At 47.0% G+C, this 27,989-nt stretch overlaps 1 protein-coding gene across 3 annotated transcripts; it reads right to left on the minus strand.

Annotated features, from left to right (window-relative positions):
* Positions 1-19: 19 nt before the first annotated feature.
* On the minus strand, positions 20-27,874 carry ppp4r4 (protein phosphatase 4, regulatory subunit 4). 3 transcript variants are annotated; one of them, XM_059356090.1, is made up of 25 exons: positions 26,727-27,874; positions 22,980-23,053; positions 20,900-21,002; positions 20,118-20,265; positions 18,924-18,997; positions 17,346-17,452; positions 15,251-15,358; positions 14,701-14,822; positions 14,357-14,482; positions 13,977-14,107; positions 13,734-13,853; positions 13,119-13,196; positions 11,780-11,863; positions 10,322-10,489; positions 10,033-10,138; positions 9,817-9,964; positions 9,359-9,503; positions 8,992-9,030; positions 7,548-7,619; positions 7,400-7,457; positions 7,021-7,098; positions 6,821-6,908; positions 4,083-4,144; positions 3,333-3,915; positions 20-449 (listed from the first exon to the last, which is right to left on the minus strand). In XM_059356090.1, exons 1-25 carry the CDS (start codon positions 26,826-26,828, stop codon positions 404-406), a joined length of 2,970 nt encoding a protein of 989 aa, XP_059212073.1. In that variant the 5' UTR covers positions 26,829-27,874; the 3' UTR covers positions 20-403. The 3 variants fall into 3 exon arrangements, with proteins under 3 accessions (XP_059212073.1, XP_059212072.1, XP_059212074.1); XM_059356089.1 differs by having other exon boundaries at positions 7,400-7,463; positions 26,727-27,873; XM_059356091.1 differs by lacking the exon at positions 8,992-9,030 and having other exon boundaries at positions 7,400-7,463.
* Positions 27,875-27,989: the final 115 nt, after the last annotated feature.

Consider the following 27,989-nt stretch of genomic DNA (forward strand, 5'->3'; position numbering starts at 1 on the left):
AGTAAAAACTAAACTAAAAATAAAACTAATAACTAAACTAAAACTAATAAAAACAAGAAATTAAATGATTCTCATACTTGTGAAATGTTTTTTTTTCTGAATTTATTTTTGGTGAGATCTTGAACTGGAACAAACCAAAACACCCTGTGATGTCACTTCACCCAACCAATCACACGTCTGCAGGAGAACCAATGAGAACACAGCAACAGTTTGTATCAGCGGATTTTACTGAACCAATCAGGTGACAGGATGAGATCATTAGAATACACAGTGCGCCTTGAGTGATTTGGTCCTGTTGCATTCTGGGTAATGTTCTGAAGCCTTTATTAAACTAGTTTTAACTCGTGAACCCTGACTGCTGATTGGTTGATGGCCAGCTGGAGGAACAATGACATCATCTTCTTCAGTCGCGTCCCGACTGGACGCTGAAAGAGTTCGACTTCCTGTTTCTGAAAAATAAAAGATAAAATAAAAAACAGGTAAAACAGGTGAAACAGGTCAAAACAAGTGAAAACAGGTGAAATAGGTGAAACAAGTCAAAACAGGTCAAACAGGTGAAAACAAGTGAAAACAGGTGAAATAGGTGAAACAGGTGAAAACAAGTGAAAACAGGTGAAATAGGTGAAACAGGTCAAAACAGGTCAAACAGGTCAAAACAAGTGAAAACAGGTGAAATAGGTGAAACAGGTCAAAACAGGTCAAACAGGTCAAAACAAGTGAAAACAGGTGAAATAGGTGAAACAGGTCAAAACAGGTCAAACAGGTCAAAACAAGTCAAAACAGGTAAACAGGTCAAAACAAGTGAAAACAGGTGAAATAGGTGAAACAGGTGAATGTGAGGGTTGGAACATAGATGGACCGGTAAATCGAGAGCTTTGCCTTCAGACTCAGCTCCTTCTTCACCACGACGGTCCGGTACAACGCCCGCATCACTGCTGACGCCGCACCAAACCGCCTGTCCATCTCACGCTCCGTTCTACCCTCACTGCTGAACAAGACCCCCAGATACTGGAACTCCTTCTCTTGAGGCAGCACCTGTCTCCACCCAGAGGGGGCAGTACCTGTCTCCACCCAGAGAAGGCAGTACCTCTCTCCACCCAGAGGGGGCAGTACCTGTCTCCACCCAGAGGGGGCAGTACCTGTCTCCACCCAGAGGGGGCAGTACCTCTCTCCACCCAGAGGAGGCAGCACCTCTCTCCACCCAGAGGGGGCAGTACCTCTCTCCACCCAGAGGAGGCAGTACCTCTCTCCACCCAGAGGGGGCAGTACCTCTCTCCACCCAGAGGGGGCAGTACCTCTCTCCACCCAGAGGAGGCAGTACCTCTCTCCACCCAGAGGGGGCAGTACCTGTCTCCACCCAGAGGGGGCAGTACCTGTCTCCACCCAGAGGAGGCAGTACCTCTCTCCACCCAGAGGGGGCAGTACCTCTCTCCACCCAGAGGGGGCAGTACCTCTCTCCACCCAGAGGGGACAGTCCACCGTTTTCACCCAGAGAACCATGGCCTCAGACTTGGAAGTGCTGACTCTCACCCCAACCGCTTCGCATTCGGCTGCAAACCGCCCCAGTGAGTGCTGGAGGTCCTGGTCTGATGAAGCCAAAAGAACCACATCATCTGCAAAAAGCAGAGATGTAATTCTAAGGTCACCAAACCGGATCCCTTCCTCCCCCCGACTGCACCTTGACGGAGGCCAACACCCACCGGGAATGTGTTTGACGTTGTGCCAAGTATGCGGACACAGCCCTCACTTTGGTTATATAGGGACCGGATAGCTCGTAGCAACGAGCCCGGTACCCCATATTCCCACAGTACCCCCACAAGACCCCCCGAGGGACACGGTTGTAAGCCTTCTTCAAGTCCACAAAACACATGTAGACTGGATGAGCAAACTCCCATGACCCCTCCAGGAGTCTCGGAGGGTAAAGAGCTGGTCCGTTGTTCCACGGCCAGGACGGAAGCCGCATTGTTCCTCCTGAATCTGAGGTTCCACAATCGGCCAGAGCCTCCTTTCCAGCACCCTGGAGTAGACTTTCCCGGGGAGGCTGAGAAGTGTGATTCCACGGTAATTGGAACACACCCTCCGGTCCCTTTTTAAAATGGGAACCACCACCCCGGTCTGCCACTCCACTGGCACTGTCACAGACCTCCACGCGACACTGAAGAGGCGTGTCAACCATGACAGCCCAACAGTGTCCAGAGCCTTCAGCATCTCAGGGAGAATCTCATCCAACCCTGGCGCCTTGCCGGCGGGTAGCTTTTTAACTACCTCTGTGACTTCTGCCAGGGATACTGATGAGTCTTCTCCTGAGTCTTCAGACTCTGCCTCCTCCACAGGGGACGTGTTGGCTGGATTTCCTCAAAGTGTTCTTTCCACCGCCTGAGGACATCCCCAGGTCGGGTCAACAGGTCTCCTCCCCCGCCTAACACAGCTTGGGCCAAGCCCTGCTTTCCCTTCCTGAGTCGCCTGACGGTTTTCCAGAACTTCTTTGAGGCCGACCGAAAGTCCTCCTCCATGGCCTCCCCGAATTCCTCCCATACCCGAGTTTTTGCTTCAGCGATAGCTGAAGCTGCAGCCCTTCTGACCGAACGGTACCTGTCTGCTGCTTCCAGAGATCCCTCAGCCAGCCAAGACCAAAAGGCCTCCTTCTTCAGCTTGACGGCCTCCCTCACCGCTGGTGTCCACCAGCAGGTTCTTGGGTTGCTGCCACGACAGGCACCGATGGCCTTCAGGCCACAGCTCCTACCAGACGCGTCAACAATTGAGGCTTTGAACATGTTGAACATGGACAATCCGTGACTAGCACAGAAGTCCAATAACAGAACACCACTCTGGTTCAGATCGGGCCGTTCCTCCCAATCACCTCCTCCAGGTACCATCATCGTTGCCTGCGTGAGTGTTGAAGTCTCCCAGAAGAACTATAGAGTTCCCAGTTGGTTCCCCTTCCAGGACACCACCCAGAGACTCCAAGAAGGCCGGGTACTCTGAACTGCTGTTCGGAGCATAAGAACAGACAACAGTCGTTCCTCTGGGAGAACTCCAACACATTGGCACTCAGCCGGGGGCTTGTAAGTATCCCCACACCTTGGCTGAGCCCAGCCAGGCCCCGTGGACGAACACCCGGCCACCAGACACTCCCCTGCGTGCTCCCCTCCCGGGTCTGGCTCCAGAAGGGGGCCCCAGTTTACTCATGCCGGGCGAGGTACACTGTTGTTCGTTTTCCCGCTTCATAAGGGTCTTTAGTAATTTAATTTATTTATTCTAATGATCTATGAGGCTATGCTCCACCCTTGGCTCAAAAACCAGAGCATTCTAAAACCAGAATGAGAACTCACATCGACAGCTTTCTGGACTGGTTGTCCTTCACCCCGCATCCCCGGTCAATCGTTTTACTGCGCTGGTCCAAGGCACCGGTCCTGTGGTCTCTCTGGTCAGAGGTACTGGTTCTATGGTCTCTCTGGTCCAAGGTACTGGTCCTGTGGTCTCTCTGGTCCAAGGTACTGCTCCTGTGGTCCCTCTGGTCAGAGGTACTGGTTCTATGGTCTCTCTGGTCCAAGGTACTGGTCCTGTGGTCTCTCTGGTCCAAGCTACTGGTTCTATGGTCTCTCTGGTCCAAGGTACTGGTTCTGTGGTCTCTCTGGTCCAAGGTACTGATCCTGTGGTCTCTCTGGTCAGAGGTACTGGTTCTATGGTCCAGGGTACTGGTTCTGTTGTCCCCTGTACCAGTTCTCTGCTCCACCATATTGTTCCTGTGGTCCATGTTACTGGTTCTATGTTCTCTCTGATCCAGGGTACTGGTTCTGTGATCCAGGGTACTGGCTCTCTCCAGGAGGCTGGAGGTGTTGCTGCGGATCAGGACTGGCATGGACGAGGTGGACTGGGTCACCATAGAGAAGTGGGCGGTCCTCAAGGAGTCGTCTGTAAAACAGAAGTGTGAATAAAGAGGGTCACATGGAGCCGGACTGTAGTGGTCCTGCAGTCGTGGACCGGGTCAACCAGAACCACCGTTCTGGTTTTATGTTTCTAATGAGATATAAAATCCTCCAACGTGATTCAACATGAATGAGAGGAGAGTCTTTGTGTACCTTTGCTGGACAACATGGAGGACTTCCCGGGTCCAGACAGACCTCCGAGCTCCTTCACCTTCCTGAAACACAAAACACAATGTGAGTCCAGCAGAGTTTCTCCTCTCGGCTGTCTGAGGAGCTAGAGGAGGACCTAGAGGAGGAGCTAGAGGACGAGGAGTTTCACCTCTCAGCTGTCTGAGGAGCTAAAGGAGGATCTAAAGGAGGAGCTAGAGGAGGAGCTTGAGGAGGAGCTAAAGGAGGATCTAAAGGAGGAGCTAGAGGAGGAGCTTGAGGAGGAGCTAAAGGAGGATCTAAAGGAAGATCTAGAAGAGGAGCTAGAGGAGGATCTAAAGGAGGAGATAGAGGAGGATCTAAAGGAGGAGCTAGAGGAGGAGCTAAAGGAGGATCTAATGGAGGAGCTAGAGGAGGAGCTAAAGGAGGAGCTAGAGGAGGAGCTTGAGGAGGAGCTAAAGGAGGAGCTAGAGGAGGATCTAAAGGAGGATCTAGAGGAGGAGCTAGAGGAGGATCTAAAGGACGAGCTAGAGGAGGAGCTAGAGGAGGGGCTAGAGGAGGAGCTAGAGGAGGATCTAAAGGATGAGCTAGAGGAGGAGCTAAAGGAGGATCTTGAGGAGGAGCTAAAGGAGGAGCTAGAGGAGGAGCTAGAGGAGGAGCTAAAGGAGGAGCTAAAGGAGCTAGAGGAGGAGCTAAAGGAGGAGCTAGAGGAGGATCAATAGGAGGAGCTAGCGGAGGATCTAAAGGAGGAGTTAGAGGAGGATCTAAAGAAGGATCTAAAGGAGGAGCTAAAGGAGGAGCTAGAGGAGGATCTAGAGGAGGAGCTAAAGGAGGAGTTAGAGGAGGAGCTAGAGGAGGAGCTAGAGGTGGAGCTAAAGGAGCTAGAGGAGGGGCTAAAGGAGCTAGAGGAGGAGCTAGAGGAGGAGCTAAAGGAGGAGCTAGAGGAGGAGCTAGAGGAGGAGTTAGAGGAGGAGCTAGAGGAGGATCTAGAGGAGGAGCTAGAGGAGGAGCTAAAGGAGCTAGAGGAGGGGCTAAAGGAGCTAGAGGAGGAGCTAGAGGAGGAGCTAAAGGAGGAGCTGGAGGAGGAGCTAGAAGAGGAGCTAAAGGAGGAGCTAAAGGAGCTAGAGGAGGGGCTAGAGGAGGAGCTAGAGGAGGAGCTAAAGGAGCTAGAGGAGGATCTAAAGGAGGAGCTAGAGGAGGATCTAGAGGAGGAGCTAAAGGAGCTAGAGGAGGAGCTAGAGGAAGAGCTAAAGGAGCTAGAGGAGGAGCTAGAGGAAGAGCTAAAGGAGCTAGAGGAGGAGTTAGAGGAGGAGCTAGAGGAGGATCTAAAGGAGGAGCTAGAGGAGGATCTAGAGGAGGAGCTAGAGGAGGAGCTAAAGGAGCTAGAGGAGGAGCTAGAGGAGGGGCTAGAGGAAGAGCTAAAGGAGCTAGAGGAGGAGCTAGAGGAGGGGCTAAAGGAGTTAGAGGAGGAGCTAGAGGAGGGGCTAGAGGAGGAGCTAGAGGAAGAGCTAAAGGAGCTAGAGGAGGATCTAGAGGAGGAGCTAGAGGAAGAGCTAAAGGAGCTAGAGGAGGATCTAAAGGAGGATCTAGAGGAGGAGCTAGAGGAGGATCTAAAGGAGGAGCTAGAGGAGGAGTTAGAGGAGGAGCTAGAGGAGGATCTAGAGGAGGAGCTAGAGGAGGAGCTAAAGGAGCTAGAGGAGGGGCTAGAGGAGGGGCTAAAGGAGCTAGATGAGGAGCTAGAGGAGGAGCTAAAGGAGGAGCTGGAGGAGGAGCTAGAAGAGGAGCTAAAGGAGGAGCTAAAGGAGCTAGAGGAGGGGCTAGAGGAGGAGCTAGAGGAGGAGCTAAAGGAGCTAGAGGAGGAGTTAGAGGAGGAGCTAGAGGAGGATCTAAAGGAGGAGCTAGAGGAGGATCTAGAGGAGGAGCTAAAGGAGCTAGAGGAGGAGCTAGAGGAAGAGCTAAAGGAGCTAGAGGAGGAGCTAGAGGAAGAGCTAAAGGAGCTAGAGGAGGAGTTAGAGGAGGAGCTAGAGGAGGATCTAAAGGAGGAGCTAGAGGAGGATCTAGAGGAGGAGCTAGAGGAGGATCTAAAGGACGAGCTAGAGGAGGAGCTAAAGGAGGATCTAGAGGAGGAGCTAAAGGAGGAGCTAGAGGAGGAGCTAAAGGAGGAGTTAGAGGAGGATCTAAAGGAGGAGCTAAAGGAGCTAGAGGAGGAGCTAGAGGAGGAGCTAAAGGAGCAAGAGGAGGATATAGAGGAGGAGCTAGAGGAAGAGCTAGAGGAGGAGCTAGAGGAAGAGCTAAAGGAGCTAGAGGAGGAGCTAGAGGAAGAGCTAGAGGAGGAGCTAGAGGAAGAGCTAAAGGAGCTAGAGGAGGAGCTAGAGGAGGAGCTAGAGGAAGAGCTAAAGGAGCTAGAGGAGGATCTAGAGGAGGAGCTAGAGGAAGAGCTAAAGGAGGAGTTAGAGGAGGATCTAAAGGAGGAGCTAAAGGAGCTAGAGGAGGATCTAGAGGAGGAGCTAGAGGAAGAGCTAGAGGAGGATCTAGAGGAGGAGCTAGAGGAAGAGCTAGAGGAGGATCTAGAGGAGGAGCTAGAGGAAGAGCTAAAGGATCTAGAGGAGGAGCTAGAGGAAGAGCTAAAGGAGCTAGAGGAGGAGCTAGAGGAAGAGCTAAAGGAGCTAGAGGAGGAGCTAGAGGAGGAGCTAGAGGAAGAGCTAAAGGAGCTAGAGGAGGAGCTAGAGGAGGCGGAGTCTTACAGCGGCCGGTCGTTGGCAGGTTTGGAGGAGGTCGGCTGGCTGCTGAGGGATCGACTCCGAGACAGTTTGGCCCTCCTCGTCTCCTTCCCTGCAGGAAATAGAATCGTCAGATGATGGAATCTGTGAGGTCACTTCCTGCTCACTGATGTTGATGTGTGCTTGTTTTCAGCAGAAACGTAAACATGGTTCGTGTCTCTTACCGGACGAGGACAGAGTGGCTCCGGACGAGGACACGGACATGGACTTGGTTGCAGACAGACTCGTCTTACTGTCTCTTCCTGTTGACAGAAACACAATGAGACTGTTCACACATTAACTTTATTAACTTTACCTTTATTATTACACCATTCTTATAACACAAAGTGAAACATGTTGCTCGTCTGTGATGCGGCTCAGTTCACACTCTGCTAAAGGCCACATCTAAAATGAGCCGAATGAAAGAGTGTGAAGGAGGTTTCAGTGCGAAGCAGCCTGAGAGAATCTGGATCTGCTTCTGACCTACACAAACTGAATTCTGTCTCAGTACGTTACAAGCTTTGTTTTTAGCAGCTTTTGATGCAGAAATAAAAGTTTACTCACGTTTCCTCTCTGTGTGTTTCTCAGAGTTTATCTTCCCGTCGTTCTGCTGGCGCTCCAGCTGCTCCTGACCACAGAAGACACATCATTAAAACCACAACAGGAAGAAAAAAGGAGACTGAAGAGGATCTGCTGCTTCACCACCACTCACCATCTCCAGCAGCAGAGTCTCCTCCTTCTCCTTCTTCTGGTCCAGCAGATCTCTCTCCTGCCTCTTATGGAACTGAGACACAACACACAGCAGCACCTTCAGACCTTCTGCTCCAACATTAAAACAACAGCCCTCATCATACTGGCTGCAGAAAGAGCACGAAGACACAAGCTGTGTACCAAAGTCAAGGAAGGATCCTCAAACGGCTGATTTGAAGGATACTACGTCATCGACATCCGCCGAAGGACTGTCCAGGAAGGACAGAGTCCTCCAGAGTCCAGGATGCTCCAGAGGACAGAGTCCTAGAGAGTCCAGGATCCTCCAGAGGACAGAGTCCTCCAGAGACCAGGATCCTCCAGAGGACAGAGTCCTCCAGAGACCAGGATCCTCCAGAGGACAGAGTCCCTCAGAGACCAGGATCCTCCAGAGGACAGAGTCCTTCAGAGACCAGGATCCTCCAGAGGACAGAGTCCTTCTTTTGCCCAAATTCCAAGGATGCATGTGTGTATCCTCCGACTACCCATAATGCCTTGCGCACGGAGATTTGAAAATGGCAAGCGAAGAAACAGCGATGCCGGCGGCGCGATATGAATTTAGATATATGAGTTGGGTTTTTTTACACTGAATATTAGTTATCACAAAACTTACAAAATGTGTTTTCAAAGTCAAGCAAAACATATCCATAAACAAATGTCAGAATATTTAGCTTAAAGATAATAAACATCATCTTGATTAATTGCCAGTTAAGTTAATTGATGCGTCTCAGTTGCCAAAGTTAATTGTTAATCCATATAAATGCATCAGATGATGAACTATGTGCAAAGTTAATACGTAGCTGTGCCATTCGAAAGATATACATGTTCATTGTGTTAACAGACTGACAGTCCGCTATTATCTGTTATTGTTATTTATAAATAACTGTTATTGTACTGTAAAATAAAATGTAATAAAAAACCACAAAACACATCTCCATGGTGAGTTCTGCTTTAATGACAGCTTTAATGACACTAACTAAATTCAGCCAGGATCAGTGAAATATTCAGGTTTAATCCACGTGGCTTTTACTTGCTAAATCATGGAGATTCAACCTTAAAGCATCTTCTTCCATTTCCACAAATATGTTTCAGAGTGCTGATGCCAAAGACACATCCATGTCGTGAAATTATTTTAAAATTGCGCCGCTAAATTTACACACTGAAGGCTGTTCCATTAGTGGTTACACCAGGAAAAGGAAGTTCTCTGGCCTCAGCTCTGGAGGACCCGATTCTGAAGGAAGGAGCCTACCAAGGAAGGATCCTTGACTTTGGGAAACAGCCACATAGTGATTTAGAAACCTCTTAATAGAGTCATAATGGAGCCTTTAAATCAGATTAATTAATGGACTGAAGTGTCAGATCTCTGGCGGGTCGGTCTGGAGGAGCGAGAACAGAAAACTAACACTTACAGGTTCTGTCAGGTCCAGTTTGTCCAGTTCCAACACTGTCTGAAAAACACAATTATTGTTTCTTTATTATTCTCACATCTGACAGAGAAGCAGCTTTTCTGATGAAGCCGCGCCCACTTCATATGACCACACAGCGTCTGTGGCTATTGATTGGCTCGTACCAGTGAAACCATTATGTCCCACTGGTCACGTCACAACTAATAACTTTGAATGGTTAAGCAGCGGGCTAGTTAGCCTGCTCGTGTCTGTAACAGTTTCCTGGCAGCGGGGGCGGAGCCAGCCATACAACAGTGAATGTGTCTTCATGTGATTGGTCAGACAGACAGGTGGTCAGACAGACAGGTGTTACAGGTGTTACAGGTGTTACCTTGCGGATGGTCGCCACCACGTCCTTGTCTTTCTCTCGGCAGAGCAGCTTCTGAACACAGAAGTCGAGCTGCTGCAGCAGCTGTTTGTCCGCCGGCAACCGCAGAGACGAACGTAACCGCGGCAACAGCTGGCACAGCTTATACCTGACAGACAGACAGGTGGTCAGTCAGATAGAAAGGTGGTCAGTCAGACAAACAGACAGGTGGTCAGTCAGATAGAAAGGTGGTCAGTCAGACAAACAAACAGACAGGTGGTCAGTCAGATAGAAAGGTGGTCAGTCAGACAAACAGACAGGTGGTCAGTCAGATGGACAGACAGGTGGTCAGACAGATAGACAGGTGGTCAGTCAGCCAGACAGACAGACAGGTGGTCAGACAGATAGACAGGTGGTCAGACAGACAGGTGGTCAGACAGACAGACAGACAGGTGGTCAGACAGACAGACAAGGGCAGGTACCTGACATTGGCCACGGCGTCGTGGACCAGCTCCAGCGCCGGGATCAGGAAGTGTTTGTTGAAATATTTTCTGGAGAAAATCTCCGTCGCCATTTCACAAACGTCAAGAAACCTCAGACGGTTCCAGTAGCTCCGCCCCTCAGCCAGATCTGAAACAGGTCACAGGTCAGAGGTCACAGAGGTCAGAGGACACCCTGAATCGGCTCGGCATTCTGACCTTGGATGAGGCGCTCCATCATCTCCTGGCGCTGCTCCTGTTTGCGGTTGTAGCGTAGAAACATGCAGAACGTCCTGGACGCCTCCTTCTGCACCGGCAGCACCTTCTACAGGAAGGAAGGAAGGAAGGAAGGAAGGAAGGGAGGGAGGAAGGGAGGAAGGGAGGGAGGGAGGAAGGGAGGAAGGAAGGGAGGGAGGGAGGGAGCAGAAACAGGTTTAGGGAGGTTAGCAGGTGTTTGCCGCCGCGCTGCAGGTATAGTTTGGTGGGCGGAGTGTCGGTGTGGGCTGACGTTGGTGGTGAGGATGGTGAAGATGCGGGGGCAGAAGCTCTGGTGCAGCACGTCTCCTGGCAGCAGCCTCGCCAGGCAGCTGTAGCGCTGCAGCAGCTTCTCGTGCAGCCGCCAGCGCAGAGAACTCCCAACCTTCTGCTCCGCCAAGAGCAGCGCCGCCAGCAGCTCCTGGTGACCACCACGAGGAGAGACAACCACAAGGAACCACAGAGAAGATCTCAGAAGAAATAAAGAAACACGACTGACTCGTCCTAAGTCCTGTTAAAGGATCAATGTAAATGGCACTGTCCTCGTCATGAGGAGGGCATGGTGTTACAAAAGAGCGCGAGTTGTTAGAAAGGAGCGTGAGTTGTTACAAAGAAGCGCAAGTTGTTACGAAAGAGCGTGAGTTGTTACAAAAGAGTGCAAGTTGTTGCGAAGCAGTGCAAGTTGTTAGGAAAATGCGCAAGTTGTTACGAAAGAGTGCAAGTTGTTACGAAGGAGCGCGAGTTGTTAGGAAAATGTGCAAGTAGTTACGAAGGAGCGTGAGTTGTTAGGAAAATGTGCAAGTTGTTACGAAGGAGCGCGAGTTGTTACGAAAGAGCGCAAGTTGTTAGGAAAATGCGCAAGTTGTTACGAAGGAGCGTCAGTTGTTACGGAAGAGAGCAAATTGTTACAAAAGAGCGTTAGCTGTTACAAAGGATCACAAGTTGTTAGGAAGTAGCGCAAGTTGTTAGAAAAATGCGCAAGTTGTTACGAAAGAGTGCAAGTTGTTACAAAGGAGCGTGACTTGTTACGAAGGAGCGTGAGTTGTTAGGAAAATGTGCAAGTTGTTACGAAGGAGCGCGAGTTGTTACGAAGGAGCGTGAGTTGTTAGGAAAATGTGCAAGTTGTTACGAAGGAGCGTGACTTGTTACGAAGGAGCGTGAGTTGTTAGGAAAATGTGCAAGTTGTTACGAAGGAGCGCGAGTTGTTACGAAAGAGTGCAAGTTGTTAGGAAAATGCGCAAGTTGTTACGAAGGAGCGTCAGTTGTTACGGAAGAGAGCAAATTGTTACAAAAGAGCGCTAGCTGTTACAAAGGATCACAAGTTGTTAGGAAGTAGCGCAAGTTGTTAGGAAAATGCGCAAGTTGTTACAAAAGAGTGCAAGTTGTTCGGAAAATGCGCAAGTTGTTACGAAAGAGTGCAAGTTGTTATGAGGGAGCGCGAGTTGTTATGAAGGATCGCAAGTTGTTAGGAAGTAGCACGAGTTGTTACGAAGTAGAACGAGTTGTTACGAAGGAGCACTTGTCTTGATGAAGGAGCACTCGTCTTGATGAAGGAGCACTCGTCTTAATGAAGGAGCACTCGTTTTAACGAAGGAGCACTCATCTAAATGAAGGAGCACTCGTCTTAATGAAGGAGCACTCGTCTTAATGAAGGAGCACTCCTCTTGATGAAGGAGCACTCGTTGATTGTGTTGTGATTGTGTTTTCTCACCTTGTTGTCCAGAGCCAGGTTCTCTCCTCTGGAGAAAACGGCCTCTAGAGTTTCTTCGAGGTGATTCATCAGTGCATCCAACACCTTGACAACAAACAACATCAACAACAACAACAGCAGCTTCGCTAGAACAAACCAGTATATGAAACCATGTACAAATGCTTGTTTTTGGGCTCTTAAAGGAGACCTATTCAGGTGTGTCACATGTTCATATTCCATGTGAGTAACTTTCTTCACCAGACATGTTGCTGCAGTGTTTACTTCACACCGCTACATGTAGCTACATGCTAGCATCAGGGAAACCTCCATCCATCACTTTTCTTTCTCTTGTTCTGGCTGGGTCGGGGGGGCAGCAGGTCAATGTGTTCCAGTCATCCCTGGAGTGAAGTGTGTACCTAATAAAGTGGCTGGTGAGTGTTCTGGGTGGACATTGGGGCCTCTAACACAACAATCACAACAAACACAACAATCACAAACAATCACAACAATCACAAACAATCACAACAATCACAACAATCACAATCACAATCACAAACAATCGTAAAACACAACAATCACAAACAAACACAAACAAACACAATCACAACAATGACAAACAATCATAAAACACAACAATCACAAACAATCGTAAAACACAACAATCACAAACGATCACAAACAATCACAAACAATCACAAGCAATCATAAAATACAACAATCACAAACAATCACAAACAATCACAAACAATCACAACAATCACAAGCAATCATAAAACACAACAATCACAAACAATCGTAAAACACAACAATCACAAACGATCACAAACAATCACAAACAATCACAACAATCACAAGCAATCATAAAATACAACAATCACAAACAATCACAAACACAAAACAAATACAACAATCACAACAAACACAATAATCACAATCACAACCACAACAATCACAAACAATCAAAAACACAACAATCACAATCACAACAACCACAACGATCACAATCACAACAATCACAATCACAACCACAACAATCACAAATAATCACAAACAAACGCAACAATCACAACAACAACAGACACCGGTCTGAATCGTGTCAAATTATTCCGTCAGATCTTAAAGATATCATCAGTTTGTCCTGCTGAGACTTCATGGTCCCTGGCTGGTTTGTTTGTTTTTGACTTTATGGTCCCTGGCTGGTTTGTTTGTTTTTGACTTCATGGTCCCTGGCTTGTTTGTTTGTTTTTGACTTCATGGTCCCTGGCTGGTTTGTTTGTTTTTGCCTTCATGGTCCCTGGCTGATTTGTTTGTTTTTGACTTCATGGTCCCTGGCTGGTTTGTTTGTTTCTTTTGGACTCACCTCCAGAGTGTCGTCCTGCAGCAGAGACAGCAGCTCTTTGTGGACCAGCGGGACGTTTGAACCCAGCAGCTTCACCACCTGACAGGAAAACTTATTTTAGCCTCAAAGTCTGCAAATTTACAGTCAAACAACTTTAAACATCTTTTGTTGTTGGGAACGAGGCGCAGAGGATGGAGACATCTGTCCTGCTGGATCAGACCTTCAGACCGAGGGTCCATCCCGACTCTCCCTGGAACCACAAGTCTAGTTTCATGATTTATGATTAAAATGCAATGTACCGGGCCGTTCCCGGTGGCACGCCTGGTAGAGGGCATACCAGAGAGGCCCAGTCCTCGTAAGCGGGCGGCCCGGGTTCGAATCCGGCTCGGAGCCCTTTCCCGCATGTCTTCCCCTCTGTCTCCCCCTTTCACTCTCAATATCTCTCCTGTCAATAAAGCTACAAAATGCCCAAAAAATATCTTAAAAAAAAAAAAAAATGCAATGTACCTTAATGACGTAACTTAATAACCTAACTATAAAAACTTAACCTAATAACCGTCCTCTGGCATTATTAGGACAGTCAGAGACAGACAGACAGGTCAGAGACAGACAGACAGACAGACAGACAGGTCTCACCTGGTGGAAACTGGCTGCAGCACTTCTACGAACGCTGACCTCCGGGTCGCAACAAAGACTCGAGAAAGACGGGTATATCTCTGACAGGAAGTGAGCCGAGTCCGCAAACACCACCATAGCCTACAGAGACAGACAGACAGACAGACAGACAGACAGAGAGTAAGAAGAGGGCTGAAGATTGATGTGAACTCTGAAGCCCTGCTGTGTGTGTGTGTGTGTGTGTGTGTGTGTGTGTGTGTGTACCGGCAGGTTGTAGCAACAGTTGCAGCGGATTATTGTCGCCTCGTTGTCGTTTCCTTCAGTGTGTAAACCGACGACGCACAAAACCTGAAACACCTGAAGCAGCCTGGTCCTCTGGTCCTCAGACAGGACGCCTGAACACACACACACACACACACACACAACAACAACACAACTGAAACACAACACCAGAACTGCCTCCTGTAGCAGCTTTGTGTGATCTGGTTCTGTGTGGTTTGGTTCTGTGTGGTCTGGTTCTGCTGGTCTGGTTCTGTGTGGTCTGGTTCTGGTTCTGTGTGGTCTGGTTCTGCTGGTCTGGTTCTGGTTCTGTGTGGTCTGGTTCTGTGTGGTCTGGTTCTGGTTCTGGTTCTGTGTGGTCTCACCTGTCAGGCCGCTGCACAGCTTCCCAAACTGGAAGGACAAAGCCGCAGCGGCGGCTTCGTCCACCTGCGATGACGAAACCTCGCACACCGACATCACCAGAGGAACCACCACGTGGAGCCTGTCGTCTGAGAGAGGACAATAATCTGATCAATAATCTGATCAATAATCTGGTTATTCTGCTGGTTCACATCATAAAGAGATCAATCTGAGATTTAATGAGAATAAACGGATCTAAACATGAAGCTGAACTGAGTCTTTAGAACCAGAACTCTGCTGGTAAAATGAGGGTGTTCTGACTCCGACCGGCAGTAAATCTGGTCTGTGTGGTGTGAGTCTGACTCACCGCTGTCCATCATCTCCATCAGGTTGATGATGGTGTCGAAGGCGGCGAGGCGGACGCTGCTCTCTTCGTCTCCGGCCAGTTCCACCAGTTCAGGAAGCAGCTCGGTCCTGGTGTCGTCCACCCTGAAGACAGGAGACGCCGACTCACCACACTGGGACGGCTGGGTGTGTTTGGTGATGTTTGTTTGTTTGTGTTTGTTTGTGTTTGTTTGTGTTTGGTTGTGTTTGTTTGTGTTTGTTTGTGTTTGGTGATGTTTGGTGATGTTTATTTGTGTTTGGTGATGTTTGTTTGTGTTTGTTTATGTTTGTTTGTGTTTGTTTATGTTTGGTTGTGTTTGGTTGTGTTTGGTTGTGTTTGGTGATGTTTGTTTGTGTTTGGTGATGTTTGTTTGTTTGTGTTTGTTTATGTTTGTTTGTTTGTGTTTGTTTGTGTTTGGTTTTGTTTGTTTGTGTTTGGTGATGTTTGTTTGTTTGTGTTTGTTTATGTTTGTTTGTGTTTGTTTTTGTTTGGTTGTGTTTGGTGATGTTTGTTTGTTTGTTGTGATGTTTACCCGCTGGCTCTGGCGATGCTCTCCAGCTGACGGCACATACAGGCCCGGACCTCCAACTCCACGTCCTGACACAAAGAACGAGCCAACGGCAGCAGCTCCTTCTTCACTCTGACACACAGGAAACACAACAGTCAGAAAAACAACAACAATCACAACAATCATACACAATCACAACAATCACAATCACAAACAACAATCACAACAATCACAAACAATCACAATCACAACAATCACAAACAATCACAATTTCAACAAACACAACAATCTCAACAAACACAATAATAACAAACAATCACAAACACAACAATCACAACAAATATCAATCACAATCACAACAATCACAACAAACAGAAAAACAACAATCACAACAAATATCAATCACGACAAACACAACAATCACAATCACAACGGTCACAATCACAACAATCACAACAATCACAATCACAACGGTCACAATCACAACAATCACAACAATCACAATCACAGCAACTACAACAATCACAAACACAACAATAAAAAAATCACAATCACAACAATCACAACAATCACAACAATCACAAACACAACAATCACAACAAATACAAACACAACAATCACAAAAACAGTCACAATCAAACAATCACAAATAATCACAAACACAACAATCACAAAAAACTGACAAAAAACTGACAAAAAACAATCACAACAATCACAACAAACACAACAATCACAAAAAACAATGACAAAAAACAATCACATAAATCACAAGAATCACAAACACAACAATCTCAACAAACACAACAATAACAAACAATCACAAAGATCACAAACACAACTATCACAAACACAACAATCACAACAAATATCAATCACAACAATCACAAACACAACAATCACAACAAACAGAAGAACAACAATCACAGTCACAACAGATATCAATCACAACAATCACAATCACAATCACAACAATCAGAAAAACAACAATCACGATCACAACAATCACAAAAATCACAATCACAGCAACTACAACAATCACAAACACAACAATAAAAAAATCACAATAATCACAACAATCACAAACACAACAATAAAAAAATCACAATAATCACAACAATCACAAACACAACAATCATAATCACAACAATCACAATCACAACAATCACAAACAATCACAACAAATACAAACACAACAGTCACAAACAACAGTCACAAATAACAGTCACAATCACAACAATCACAAACAATCACAACAAATACAAACACAACAATCACAATCACAAACACAACAATCACAATCACAACGATCAAAAACACACAAACTCACAAACAGTACTGCAGTAGTATAGTGAGTAGTACTGCAGTACTGTAAGTAGTACTGTGAGAAGAACTGCAGTACTGTAGTATTACTGTGAGTAGTACTGCAGTACTGTAGTATTGATGTGAGTAGCACTGCAGTACTGTAGTATTACTGTGAGTAGTACTGCAGTACTGTAGTATTGCTGTGAGTGATATGTAGTACTGTAGTATTGCTGTGAGTGATATGCAGTACTGTGAGTATTACTGTGAGTAGTACTGCAGTACTGTAGTATTGCTGTGAGTGACATGCAGTACTGTAGTATTACTGTGAGTAGTACTGCAGTACTGTAGTATTGCTGTGAGTGATATGCAGTACTGTAGTATTACTGTGAGTAGTACTGCAGTACTGTAGTATTGCTGTGAGTGATATGCAGTACTGTAGTATTACTGTGAGTAGTACTGCAGTACTGTAGTATTACTGTGAGTAGTACTGCAGTACTGTAGTATTGCTGTGAGTGATATGCAGTACTGTAGTATTGCTGTGAGTGATATGCAGTACTGTGGTATTACTGAGTAGTACTGCAGTACTGTAGTATTGCTGTGAGTGATATGCAGTACTGTAGTATTACTGTGAGTAGTACTGCAGTACTGTAGTATTGCTGTGAGTGATATGCAGTACTGTGAGTATTACTTTGAGTAGTACTGCAGTTCTGTGAATATTACTGTGAGTAGTACTGCATTACTGTAGTATTGCTGTGAGTAGTACTGCAGTACTGTAGTATTACTTTGAGTAGTAGTGCAGTACTGTGTTGCAGCTCACATGTGAGAGTCGAACTTGCAGGCGACTTTCCCCAGAATGCGACAGCTGGCCAGACGAGCCTGAAGAGAGTGAGACAGCTGAGACTGGTAGAGGAGAGGGTTCAGCACCTGAGGAGACAGACAGGTAGCCAGACAGGTAGACAGACAGGTAGACAGACAGGTAGACTTGTTACAGAGGCTTCCACACCTGGAGAGAAAGAGACAGACTCATCTCATAATGTACTGATCAATAATCAGAGACCAGGAGCCAATCACTGGCATCAAGGCAACAAAACGCAGAGAGGTACTGCCCCCTCTGGTACTGCCCCCTCTGGTCACAGAGAGGTACTGCCCCCTCTGGTACTGCCCCCTCTGGTCACAGACAGGTACTGCCCCCTCTGGTACTGCCCCCTCTGGTCACAGAGAGGTACTGCCCCCTCTGGTCACAGAGAGGTACTGCCCCCTCTGGTACTGCCCCCTCTAGTCACAGAGAGGTACTGCCCCCTCTGGTACTGCCCCCTCTGGTTACAGAGAGGTACTGCCCCCTCTGGTACTGCCCCCTCTGGTCACAGAGAGGTACTGCCCCCTCTGGTACTGCCCCCTCTGGTCACAGAGAGGTACTGCCCCCTCTGGTTACAGAGAGGTACTGCCCCCTCTGGTACTGCCCCTTCTGGTCACAGAGAGGTACTGCCCCCTCTGGTTACAGAGAGGTACTGCCCCCTCTGGTACTGCCCCCTCTGGTCACAGAGAGGTACTGCCCCCTCTGGTACTGCCCCCTCTGGTCACAAAGAGGTACTGCCCCCTCTGGTACTGCCCCCTCTGGTCACAGAGAGGTACTGCCCCCTCTGGTTACAGAAAGGTACTGCCCTCTGGTCACAGAGAGGTACTGCCTTTTCTGGTCACAGTGAGGTACTGCCCCCTCTGGTTACAGAAAGGTACTGCCCCCTCTGGTCACAGAGAGGTACTGCCCCCTCTGGTCACAGTGAGGTACTGCCCCCTCTGGTTACAGAAAGGTACTGCCCCCTCTGGTCACAGAGAGGTACTGCCCCCTCTGGTACTGCCCCCTCTGGTCAGAGAGAGGTACTGCCCCCTCTGTTCACAGAGAGGTACTGCCCCCTCTGGTCACAGAGAGGTACTGCCCCCTCTGTTCACAGAGAGGTACTGCCCCCTCTGGTCACAGAGAGGTACTGCCCTTTCTGGTCACAGTGAGGTACTGCCCCCTCTGGTTACAGAAAGGTACTGCCCCCTCTGGTCACAGTGAGGTACTGCCCCCTCTGGTGACAGAGAGGTACTGCCCCCTCTGGTCACAGAGAGGTACTACCCCCTCTGTTCACAGAGAGGTACTGCCCCCTCTGTTCACAGAGAGGTACTGCCCCCTCTGGTCACAGAGAGGTACTGCCCCCTCTGGTACTGCCCCCTCTGGTCACAGAGAGGTACTGCCCCCTCTGTTCACAGAGAGGTACTGCCCCCTCTGGTCACAGAGAGGTACTGCCCCCTCTGTTCACAGAGAGGTACTGCCCCCTCGGGTCACAGAGAGGTACTGCCCCCTCTGGTACTGCCCCCTCTGGTCACAGAGAGGTACTAATGGAGAACTCTGTACCTCCTGTTTGATGGTCTCCTTGGGTAGAGCGTTGATGGCCGACAGCAGAGTCTCCAACCAGGCGTTGCTGACCACTGTCAACAAACAAACAACAATCACAAACACAACAAATAAACATCATGTTAAATATTGGTGACGGGGGGAAAGGTCTGTGGTGTTACCTGTGTCTCTGGGTCTCTGAGGTTCCGGTGGTGTTACCTGTGTCTCTGGGTCTCTGAGGTTCAGGTGGTGTTACCTGTGTGTCTGAGGTTCAGGTGGTGTTACCTGTGGTTCAGGTGGTGTTACCTGTGTCTCTGGGTCTCTGAGGTTCAGGTGGTGTTACCTGTGTCTCTGGGTCTCTGAGGTTCAGGTGGTGTTACCTGTGTCTCTGAGGTTCAGGTGGTGTTACCTGTGGTTCAGGTGGTGTTACCTGTGTCTCTGAGGTTCAGGTGGTGTTACCTGTGTCTCTGTGGTTCAGGTGGTGTTACCTGTGTGTCTGAGGTTCAGGTGGTGTTACCTGTGTCTCTGAGGTTCAGGTGGTGTTACCTGTGGTTCAGGTGGTGTTACCTGTGTCTCTGTGTCTCTGAGGTTCAGGTGGTGTTACCTGTGGTTCAGGTGGTGTTACCTGTGTCTCTGAGGTTCAGGTGGTGTTACCTGTGTCTCTGTGGTTCAGGTGGTGTTACCTGTGTGTCTGAGGTTCAGGTGGTGTTACCTGTGTCTCTGAGGTTCAGGTGGTGTTACCTGTGGTTCAGGTGGTGTTACCTGTGTCTCTGTGTCTCTGAGGTTCAGGTGGTGTACCTGTGTCTCTGTGTCTCTGAGGTTCAGGTGGTGTTACCTGTGTCTCTGAGGTTCAGGTGGTGTTACCTGTGTCTCTGAGGTTCTGGTGGTGTTACCTGTGTCTCTGAGGTTCAGGTGGTGTTACCTGTGTCTCTGTGGTTCAGGTGCTGTTACCTGTGTCTCTGTGGTTCAGGTGGTGTTACCTGTGTCTCTGTGTCTCTGAGGTTCAGGTGGTGTTACCTGTGTCTCTGAGGTTCAGGTGGTTTTACCTGTGTCTCTGAGGTTAAGGTGGTGTTACCTGTGTCTCTGAGGTTCAGGTGGTGTTACCTGTGTCTCTGTGTCTCTGAGGTTCAGGTGGTGTTACCTGTGTCTCTGTGTCTCTGAGGTTCAGGTGGTGTTACCTGTGTCTCTGTGTCTCTGAGGTTCAGGTGGTGTTACCTGTGTCTCTGTGGTTCAGGTGCAGCAGGACAGTCTTCAGGATGGAGAAGGTGTGGGTGTGGATCAGGATGATATCGTCCTGCAGGATGGTTAAAAACGAGGCGGCTGCTGCGAGCTGGATTTCTGCTCCGGCTGAGTTCAAGACCTCCTGAGACAGACAGACAGACAGACAGACAGACAGACAGACAGACAGACAGACAAGGATAAAATACTTCATGAGCCTGTGGCTGGACATCAAACCGCTGAATAAATAAGTCAAGAACTGGACACGTAAGAGCTCTTAAAAACAAGAACAAAAAGTACAAAAATTGATTTATTTTGCTTAAAATAGCTAAATTATCTGCCAATGCAACAAGAAAATTAGTGAATTCTAACTAATAACAAGTGCATTTTTCTTGATTCTAATGAAATACACGTGACCTGTTTTTTCAATATGTTGAAAAATATTGTTGAATTAATAATCAGTAAATGCTAGAGCCATCATCTGGACATAATGATATGATAGGCATTATATTTATAGAAACCAGCAAAGTCACACTAAAAATTAATGAACTTTTCTTCAGACAGCTACAAAGATTTTTCTCTGTATGTCGAATATTTTTCCCAAAATTCTTGAAATAAGGCAAAAGCTGTGAAATCTTTACATCCAACAAGTGAAACAGTCTAAAATAAAAACTGCTGACTAAGAAGAACAATCTTATCAGACAAAAAATAAGCAGATATCCCCTTGATCTGAGATATTTCCTCTTACTTAGATTTCAGTTTTTGCAGTGTGTACGTACCCGGACCTTTGGTACGACCCGGCGAAACGTCTCAGCTGGATTCTGGCGTACGAGGCTGGGCAGGTTACTGATGACGCTGGCTCTCTGCACCTCCTGACCCACACTGATGACCACAGAGTGAGTTAGTCAGCTTTCAATGTTAAAATGATCAGCAACATGTCTGCTTGTGGACTGAGCAGAGCACGTTGTCGGTTGCTCATAGAAACGGCTTGATAACAAACACAGGTGAGTCTGTATTGTTAGAAGACACCAATGTTCTGTTCAGCTGTGATTGATAATTCTGTTTGAGATCTGAGTTCTCAAAGGTTCAGTCCTGGTTCTCTGGCAGGTTTCACTGTTGAATGAGTTCAGTGTTCTAATTTAGAGCCTTTGGGAATTAATAACTTCACACTCTGATTATCTACAGAGTCTAGCGCGTCAGAGAGGACGCCCTGAGGTCTGGTTACAGTGATGGTTTTGGTTAGTGAGTCAGTGCTTTAAAGCTCAGCGTTATTGATTCTGATTTAAAGATGGCAGGTTTGAACACCACCTCCCATGTTGCACTAGTGATGATTCTCCTTGACCAAGCAGTGGTCTGCAGTGTTTTAACTCCGCCTTCTCATATCAGCTCACCTGTCTGGGAACCAGGCACCAGGTACGACCAGGGCAGGTAGATGATCTTACCTGAGCAGGTAGATGATCGTACCTGAGCAGGTGGATGATCTTACCTGAGCAGGTAGATGATCTTACCTGAGCAGGTAGATGATCGTACCTGAGCAGGTGGATGATCTTACCTGAGCAGGTAGACAGATCTTACCTGAGCAGGTAGATGATCGTACCTGAGCAGGTAGATGATCTTACCTGAGCAGGTAGATGATCGTACCTGAGCAGGTGGATGATCTTACCTGAGCAGGTAGACAGATCTTACCTGAGCAGGTAGACGGATCTTACCTGAGCAGGTAGATCATCTTACCTGAGCAGGTAGACGGATCTTACCTGAGCAGGTAGACGGATCCTACCTGAGCAGGTAGACAGATCTTACCTGAGCAGGCAGATGATCTTACCTGAGCAGGTAGACGGATCTTACCTGAGCAGGTAGACGGATCTTACCTGAGCAGGTAGACAGATCTGACCTGAGCAGGTAGACAGATCTTACCTGAGCAGGTAGATGATTTTACCTGAGCAGGTAGACAGATCTTACCTGAGCAGGCAGATGATCTTACCTGAGCAGGTAGATGGATCTTACCTGAGCAGGTAGACAGATCGTACCTGAGCAGGCAGATGATCTTACCTGAGCAGGTAGACAGATCTTACCTGAGCAGGTAGATGATGTTACCTGAGCAGGTAGATGATCTTACCTGAGCAGGTAGATGATCTTACCTGAGCAGGTAGACAGATCTTACCTGAGCAGGTAGATGATGTTACCTGAGCAGGTAGATGATCTTACCTGAGCAGGTAGATGATCTTACCTGAGCAGGTAGACAGATCTTACCTGAGCAGGTAGACGGATCTTACCTGAGCAGGTAGATGATCTTACCTGAGCAGGTAGACGGATCTTACCTGAGCAGGTAGATCATCTTACCTGAGCAGGTAGACGGATCTTACCTGAGCAGGTAGACGGATCCTACCTGAGCAGGTAGACAGATCTTACCTGAGCAGGCAGATGATCTTACCTGAGCAGGTAGACGGATCTTACCTGAGCAGGTAGACGGATCTTACCTGAGCAGGTAGACAGATCTGACCTGAGCAGGTAGACAGATCTTACCTGAGCAGGTAGATGATTTTACCTGAGCAGGTAGACAGATCTTACCTGAGCAGGCAGATGATCTTACCTGAGCAGGTAGATGGATCTTACCTGAGCAGGTAGACAGATCGTACCTGAGCAGGCAGATGATCTTACCTGAGCAGGTAGACAGATCTTACCTGAGCAGGTAGATGATGTTACCTGAGCAGGTAGATGATCTTACCTGAGCAGGTAGATGATCTTACCTGAGCAGGTAGACAGATCTTACCTGAGCAGGTAGATGATGTTACCTGAGCAGGTAGATGATGTTACCTGAGCAGGTAGATGATCTTACCTGAGCAGGTAGACAGATCTTACCTGAGCAGGTAGACGGCTCTCTCTATGTCATTTAGGTCTTCATCCACAGTCAGCTGATCGATCTCTTCCGCCGTCTGAAATAACAAAAAACAGTCAGATGTTGTCAGTAGTGTTAGTCAGTAGTGTTAGTCAGTAGTGATAGTCAGTAATGTTGGTCAGTATGATAGTCAGTAGTGATAGTCAGTAGTGTTAGTCAGTAATGTTGGTCAGTATGATAGTCAGTAGTGATAGTCAGTAGTGTTAGTCAGTAGTGATAGTCAGTAGTGATAGTCAGTAGTGATAGTCAGTAGTGTTAGTCAGTAGTGATAGTCAGTAGTGATAGTCAGTAGTGATAGTCAGAAGTGTAAGTGATTGTGAGTAGTGATAGTCAGTAGTGATAGTCAGTAGTGTTAGTCAGTAGTGTAAGTGATAGTCAGTAGTGATAGTCAGTAGTGATAGTCGGTAGTGATAGTCAGTAGTGTTAGTCAGTAGTGATAGTCAGTAGTGATAGTCAGTAGTGATAGTCAGTAATGTTGGTCAGTATGATAGTCAGTAGTGATAGTCAGTAGTGATAGTCAGTAGTGTTAGTCGGTAGTGATAGTCGGTAGTGATAGTCAGTAGTGTTAGTCAGTAGTGATAGTCAGTAGTGTAAGTGATAGTCAGTAGTGATAGTCAGTAGTGATAGTCGGTAGTGACAGTCAGTAGTGTTAGTCGGTAGTGATAGTCAGTAGTGTAAGTGATAGTCAGTAGTGATAGTCAGTAGTGATAGTCGGTAGTGATAGTCAGTAGTGTTAGTCAGTAGTGATAGTCAGTAGTGTTAGTCACTATTGATAGTCAGTAGTGTTAGTGATAGTCGGTAGTGATAGTCAGTAGTGTAAGTCAGTAGTGATAGTCAGTAGTGTTAGTCAGTAGTGATAGTCAGTAGTGATAGTCACTATTGTTAGTCAGTAGTGATAGTCAGTAGTGATAGTCACTATTGTTAGTCAGTAGTGATAGTCACTAGTGATAGTCACTAGTGATAGTCGGTAGTGTTAGTCGGTAGTGTTAGTCGGTAGTGATAGTCGGTAGTGATAGTCGGTAGTGTTAGTCGGTAGTGATAGTCGGTAGTGTTAGTCGGTAGTGATAGTCGGTAGTGTTAGTCGGTAGTGATAGTCGGTAGTGATAGTCGGTAGTGTTAGTCGGTAGTGTTAGTCGGTAGTGATAGTCGGTAGTGTTAGTCGGTAGTGATAGTCGGTAGTGTTAGTCGGTAGTGATAGTCGGTAGTGATAGTCGGTAGTGTTAGTCGGTAGTGATAGTCGGTAGTGTTAGTCGGTAGTGTTAGTCAGTAGTGTTAGTCAGTAGTGATAGTCAGTAGTGTTAGTCAGTAGTGATAGTGTTAGTCGGTAGTGATAGTCAGTAGTGATAGTCAGTAGTGATAGTCAGTATTGTTAGTCAGTAGTGTTAGTCAGTAGTGATAGTCAGTAGTGTTAGCCAGTAGTGATAGTCAGTAGTGTTAGTCAGTAGTGATAGTGTTAGTCGGTAGTGATAGTCAGTAGTGATAGTCAGTAGTGATAGTCAGTAGTGTTAGTCAGTAGTGTTAGTCAGTAGTGATAGTCAGTAGTGTTAGCCAGTAGTGATAGTCAGTAGTGATAGTCAGTAGTGATAGCCAGTAGTGATAGTCAGTAATGTTGGTCAGTATGATAATCAGTAGTGATAGTCAGTAGTGTTAGTCAGTAGTGATAGTCAGTAGTGATAGTCAGTAGTGATAGTCAGTAGTGTTAGTCAGTAGTGATAGTCAGTAGTGTAAGTGATTGTCAGTAGTGATAGTCAGTAGTGATAGTCAGTAGTGATAGTCGGTAGTGTTAGTCAGTAGTGATAGTCGGTAGTGATAGTCGGTAGTGATAGTCGGTAGTGATAGTCGGTAGTGTTAGTCGGTAGTGATAGTCGGTAGTGATAGTCGGTAGTGTTAGTCGGTAGTGATAGTCGGTAATGATAGTCGGTAGTGTTAGTCGGTAGTGATAGTCGGTAGTGATAGTCGGTAGTGATAGTCGGTAGTGATAGTCAGTAGTGATAGTCAGTAGTGATAGTCAGTAGTGTTAGTCGGTAATGATAGTCGGTAGTGATAGTCGGTAGTGATAGTCGGTAGTGTTAGTCGGTAGTGATAGTCGGTAGTGATAGTCGGTAGTGTTAGTCGGTAGTGATAGTCGGTAATGATAGTCGGTAGTGTTAGTCGGTAGTGATAGTCGGTAGTGATAGTCGGTAGTGATAGTCGGTAGTGATAGTCAGTAGTGATAGTCAGTAGTGATAGTCAGTAGTGTTAGTCAGTAGTGATAGTCGGTAGTGATAGTCGGTAGTGATAGTCAGTAGTGATAGTCAGTAGTGATAGTCAGTAGTGTTAGTCAGTAGTGATAGTCGGTAGTGTTAGTCAGTAGTGATAGTCGGTAATGATAGTCGGTAGTGTTAGTCAGTAGTGATAGTCAGTAGTGTTAGTCAGTAGTGATAGTCAGTAATGATAGTCGGTAGTGTTAGTCAGTAGTGTTAGTCAGTAATGATAGTCGGTAGTGTTAGTCAGTAGTGATAGTCGGTAATGATAGTCGGTAGTGTTAGTCAGTAGTGATAGTCAGTAATGATAGTCGGTAGTTTTAGTCAGTAGTGATAGTCAGTAATGATAGTCGGTAGTGTTAGTCAGTAGTGATAGTCAGTAGTGATAGTCAGTAGTGTTAGTCAGTAGTGATAGTCAGTAATGATAGTCAGTAGTGTTAGTCAGTAGATATAGTCAGTAGTGTTAGTCAGTAGTGTTAGTCAGTAGTGATAGTCAGTAGTGATAGTCAGTAGTGTTAGTCAGTAGTGATAGTCAGTAGTGTTAGTCAGTAGTGATAGTCAGTAGTGATAGTCAGTAGTGTTAGTCAGTAGTGATAGTCAGTAGTGTTAGTCAGTAGTGTTAGTCAGTAGTGATAGTCAGTAGATATTTACTCTTTGTGTTCACTGTTGATTCACAAGAGAAAACAAATTGAACATTTAACAACTTGGTTTACTGATTATTAATTCATTTTAATCGCTTCCATTGATTTGATGCTGATTGATAGACACAAAATGACTAAAAAAGACACAAAATGACTAAAAAAGACACAAAATGACTAAAAAAGACACAAAATTACCAAAAAATACACAAAATGACCAAAAAGACACAAAATGACCAAAAAATACACAAAATGACTAAAAAAGACACAAAAAGACTAAAAACAGAGAAAGAAAAAGACATAAATAATGTCCACAGACAGAAGTTAAACTGGCTTCATGAGAATCATCCTGATCAATGCTGATGCAGACAGAAGAGGAGATCCTCAGCTGTCTGTCTGTCTGTCTGTCTGCAGTGAGACAGACAGACAGACAGACAGACAGAAACTGCGTCATGCTGCGCAGATTGAGGGTCTCCCCTCTGCTTCCTGCACGGAGGAGCTCATCTTCCTCCCACTGACTCACAAACACCGTCATCATCATCCTCATCATCTTCAGCCTGAGAGCAGCTTTAACGGATGTGAAACACATGAAACATGAGATAATAAAGGTGAGATAATAAAGGTGAGATAATAAAGGTGAGATAATAAAGGTGAGATAATAAAGGTGAGATAATAAAGGTGATAAAGGTGAGATGATAAAGGTGAGATAATAAAGGTGATAAAGGTGAGATGATAAAGGTGAGATAATAAAGGTGAGATAATAAAGCTGAGATGATAAAGATGAGATAATAAAGGTGAGATAATAAAGGTGATAAAGGTGAGGTGGTACCTTGAGGCTCCTGCGGATCGGCCTCTCGATGAAGGCGAGCTCCTGCAGCTCGTCCAGCGGGGAGAACAGCTGCAGGCTCTGGTTCCTGCTGCTGGAGAACATCTCACCAGGTTCCCTCTAGAACCCACGGATCTAAGCTGCTTCTCTGCTGTGCGGGTGTTTCATCTGTCAGACGCCACTAACATGTAGTCCACCACCAGCAGGGTCCAGTCTTCAGTTCGGCGCACACAGAACCGGCCGAGGGGCGCCGGTTCCACCCGGATCTGGTCCTTTCTGGGACCGGATCCTGCAGCCAGACCGCTTCACCAGACTCCGTTCAGAAAATCAGCGTTTTAAGAGTATTCCTTCCAGGTGAAGCCCAGGAGCGGTTATAACGCTCCAGATATGATATGAACATCCATCACAGAGACACTTTCACTTCGTCCATCTCAAAACACACAATAAACCAGAAGAGCTGCCGGTTCCCAGCCCCTGGTCCCGGTCCCGGTCCCGGTCCTGCTGGCTGCGGAGGACGTCACGCCAGATTCGCGTCAAAACTACAATTTTATTTTCTAATTTAAAAAGCGAGAGAAATAAAGTCTAAATCCTGGAGAGTCCGGCATGAAGCCCAGAGGAGGAGCTGTTCGGTCCGGCTCACCGACCCGCTGTCCCCGGTAAATCCCGGTAAATCCCGGTTAAATCCCGGTATTCTGCCGCCAGACCGCGTCCACCTGTCAGCGCATTACCGCGCTGCGCTGCCCGGGGAACCTTCCGGCCCGGGAACCAGAAAGAACCAGATATCTGGGTTCAGCGGGAGGTTCGGCTCGGTTCGGCTCCCACTGAGGACTCCGACGAGCAGTTAATCCGGTAAAATGTCGGTTTTCGTGTGAACCGGTCCGTCTGTCGCTCCCACACGGAGGAGGGCGGAACCAGAACCGAGCTGGAACCAGTTCACACTTCATCCGGATCCGGATTTAAACTGATTTAAACCTGCTGGTCGGTCAGCAGGAACCACCACACACATGAAGAGGGTCTCACCGGACCGGAACCGGGCTGAATCCGGACCGGAACCCGGTGCTGAGCATCAGGCTAACGTTAGCATCCGGCTAACGCCCTGCTGCAGCAGCTCAACCGGTTTCCATGGAAACGGCTGAATAACTGGATTCATTCACAAAGTTTTAAATAATAACAATAATAATAATAATAATAATTATTATTATTATTATTATAAATATAATTAGTATTAATATAATATAATTATAATAATTATAATTATATTAATAC

The sequence above is a fragment of the Centropristis striata genome, chromosome 18 (genome assembly GCF_030273125.1).
Source record: "Centropristis striata isolate RG_2023a ecotype Rhode Island chromosome 18, C.striata_1.0, whole genome shotgun sequence".
Lineage (NCBI taxonomy): Eukaryota > Metazoa > Chordata > Actinopteri > Perciformes > Serranidae > Centropristis > Centropristis striata.

What these genes read in the sequence shown, in the direction of transcription:
- ppp4r4 (XM_059356089.1), bottom strand. Translation starts at nt 26,828, where the DNA reads ATGTTCTCCAGCAGCAGGAACCAGAGCCTGCAGCTGTTCTCCCCGCTG. An exon ending in CTGCAGCCAGTTTCCACCAG is followed by an intron (nt 13,197 to 13,733) that starts GTGAGACCTGTC and finishes TTTTCCTGTCAG; the next exon opens with GTGGTGAAGCTGCTGGGTTC. An exon ending in GAAACACACAGAGAGGAAAC is followed by an intron (nt 7,099 to 7,399) that starts GTGAGTAAACTT and finishes TTCTGTCAACAG; the next exon opens with GAAGAGACAGTAAGACGAGT.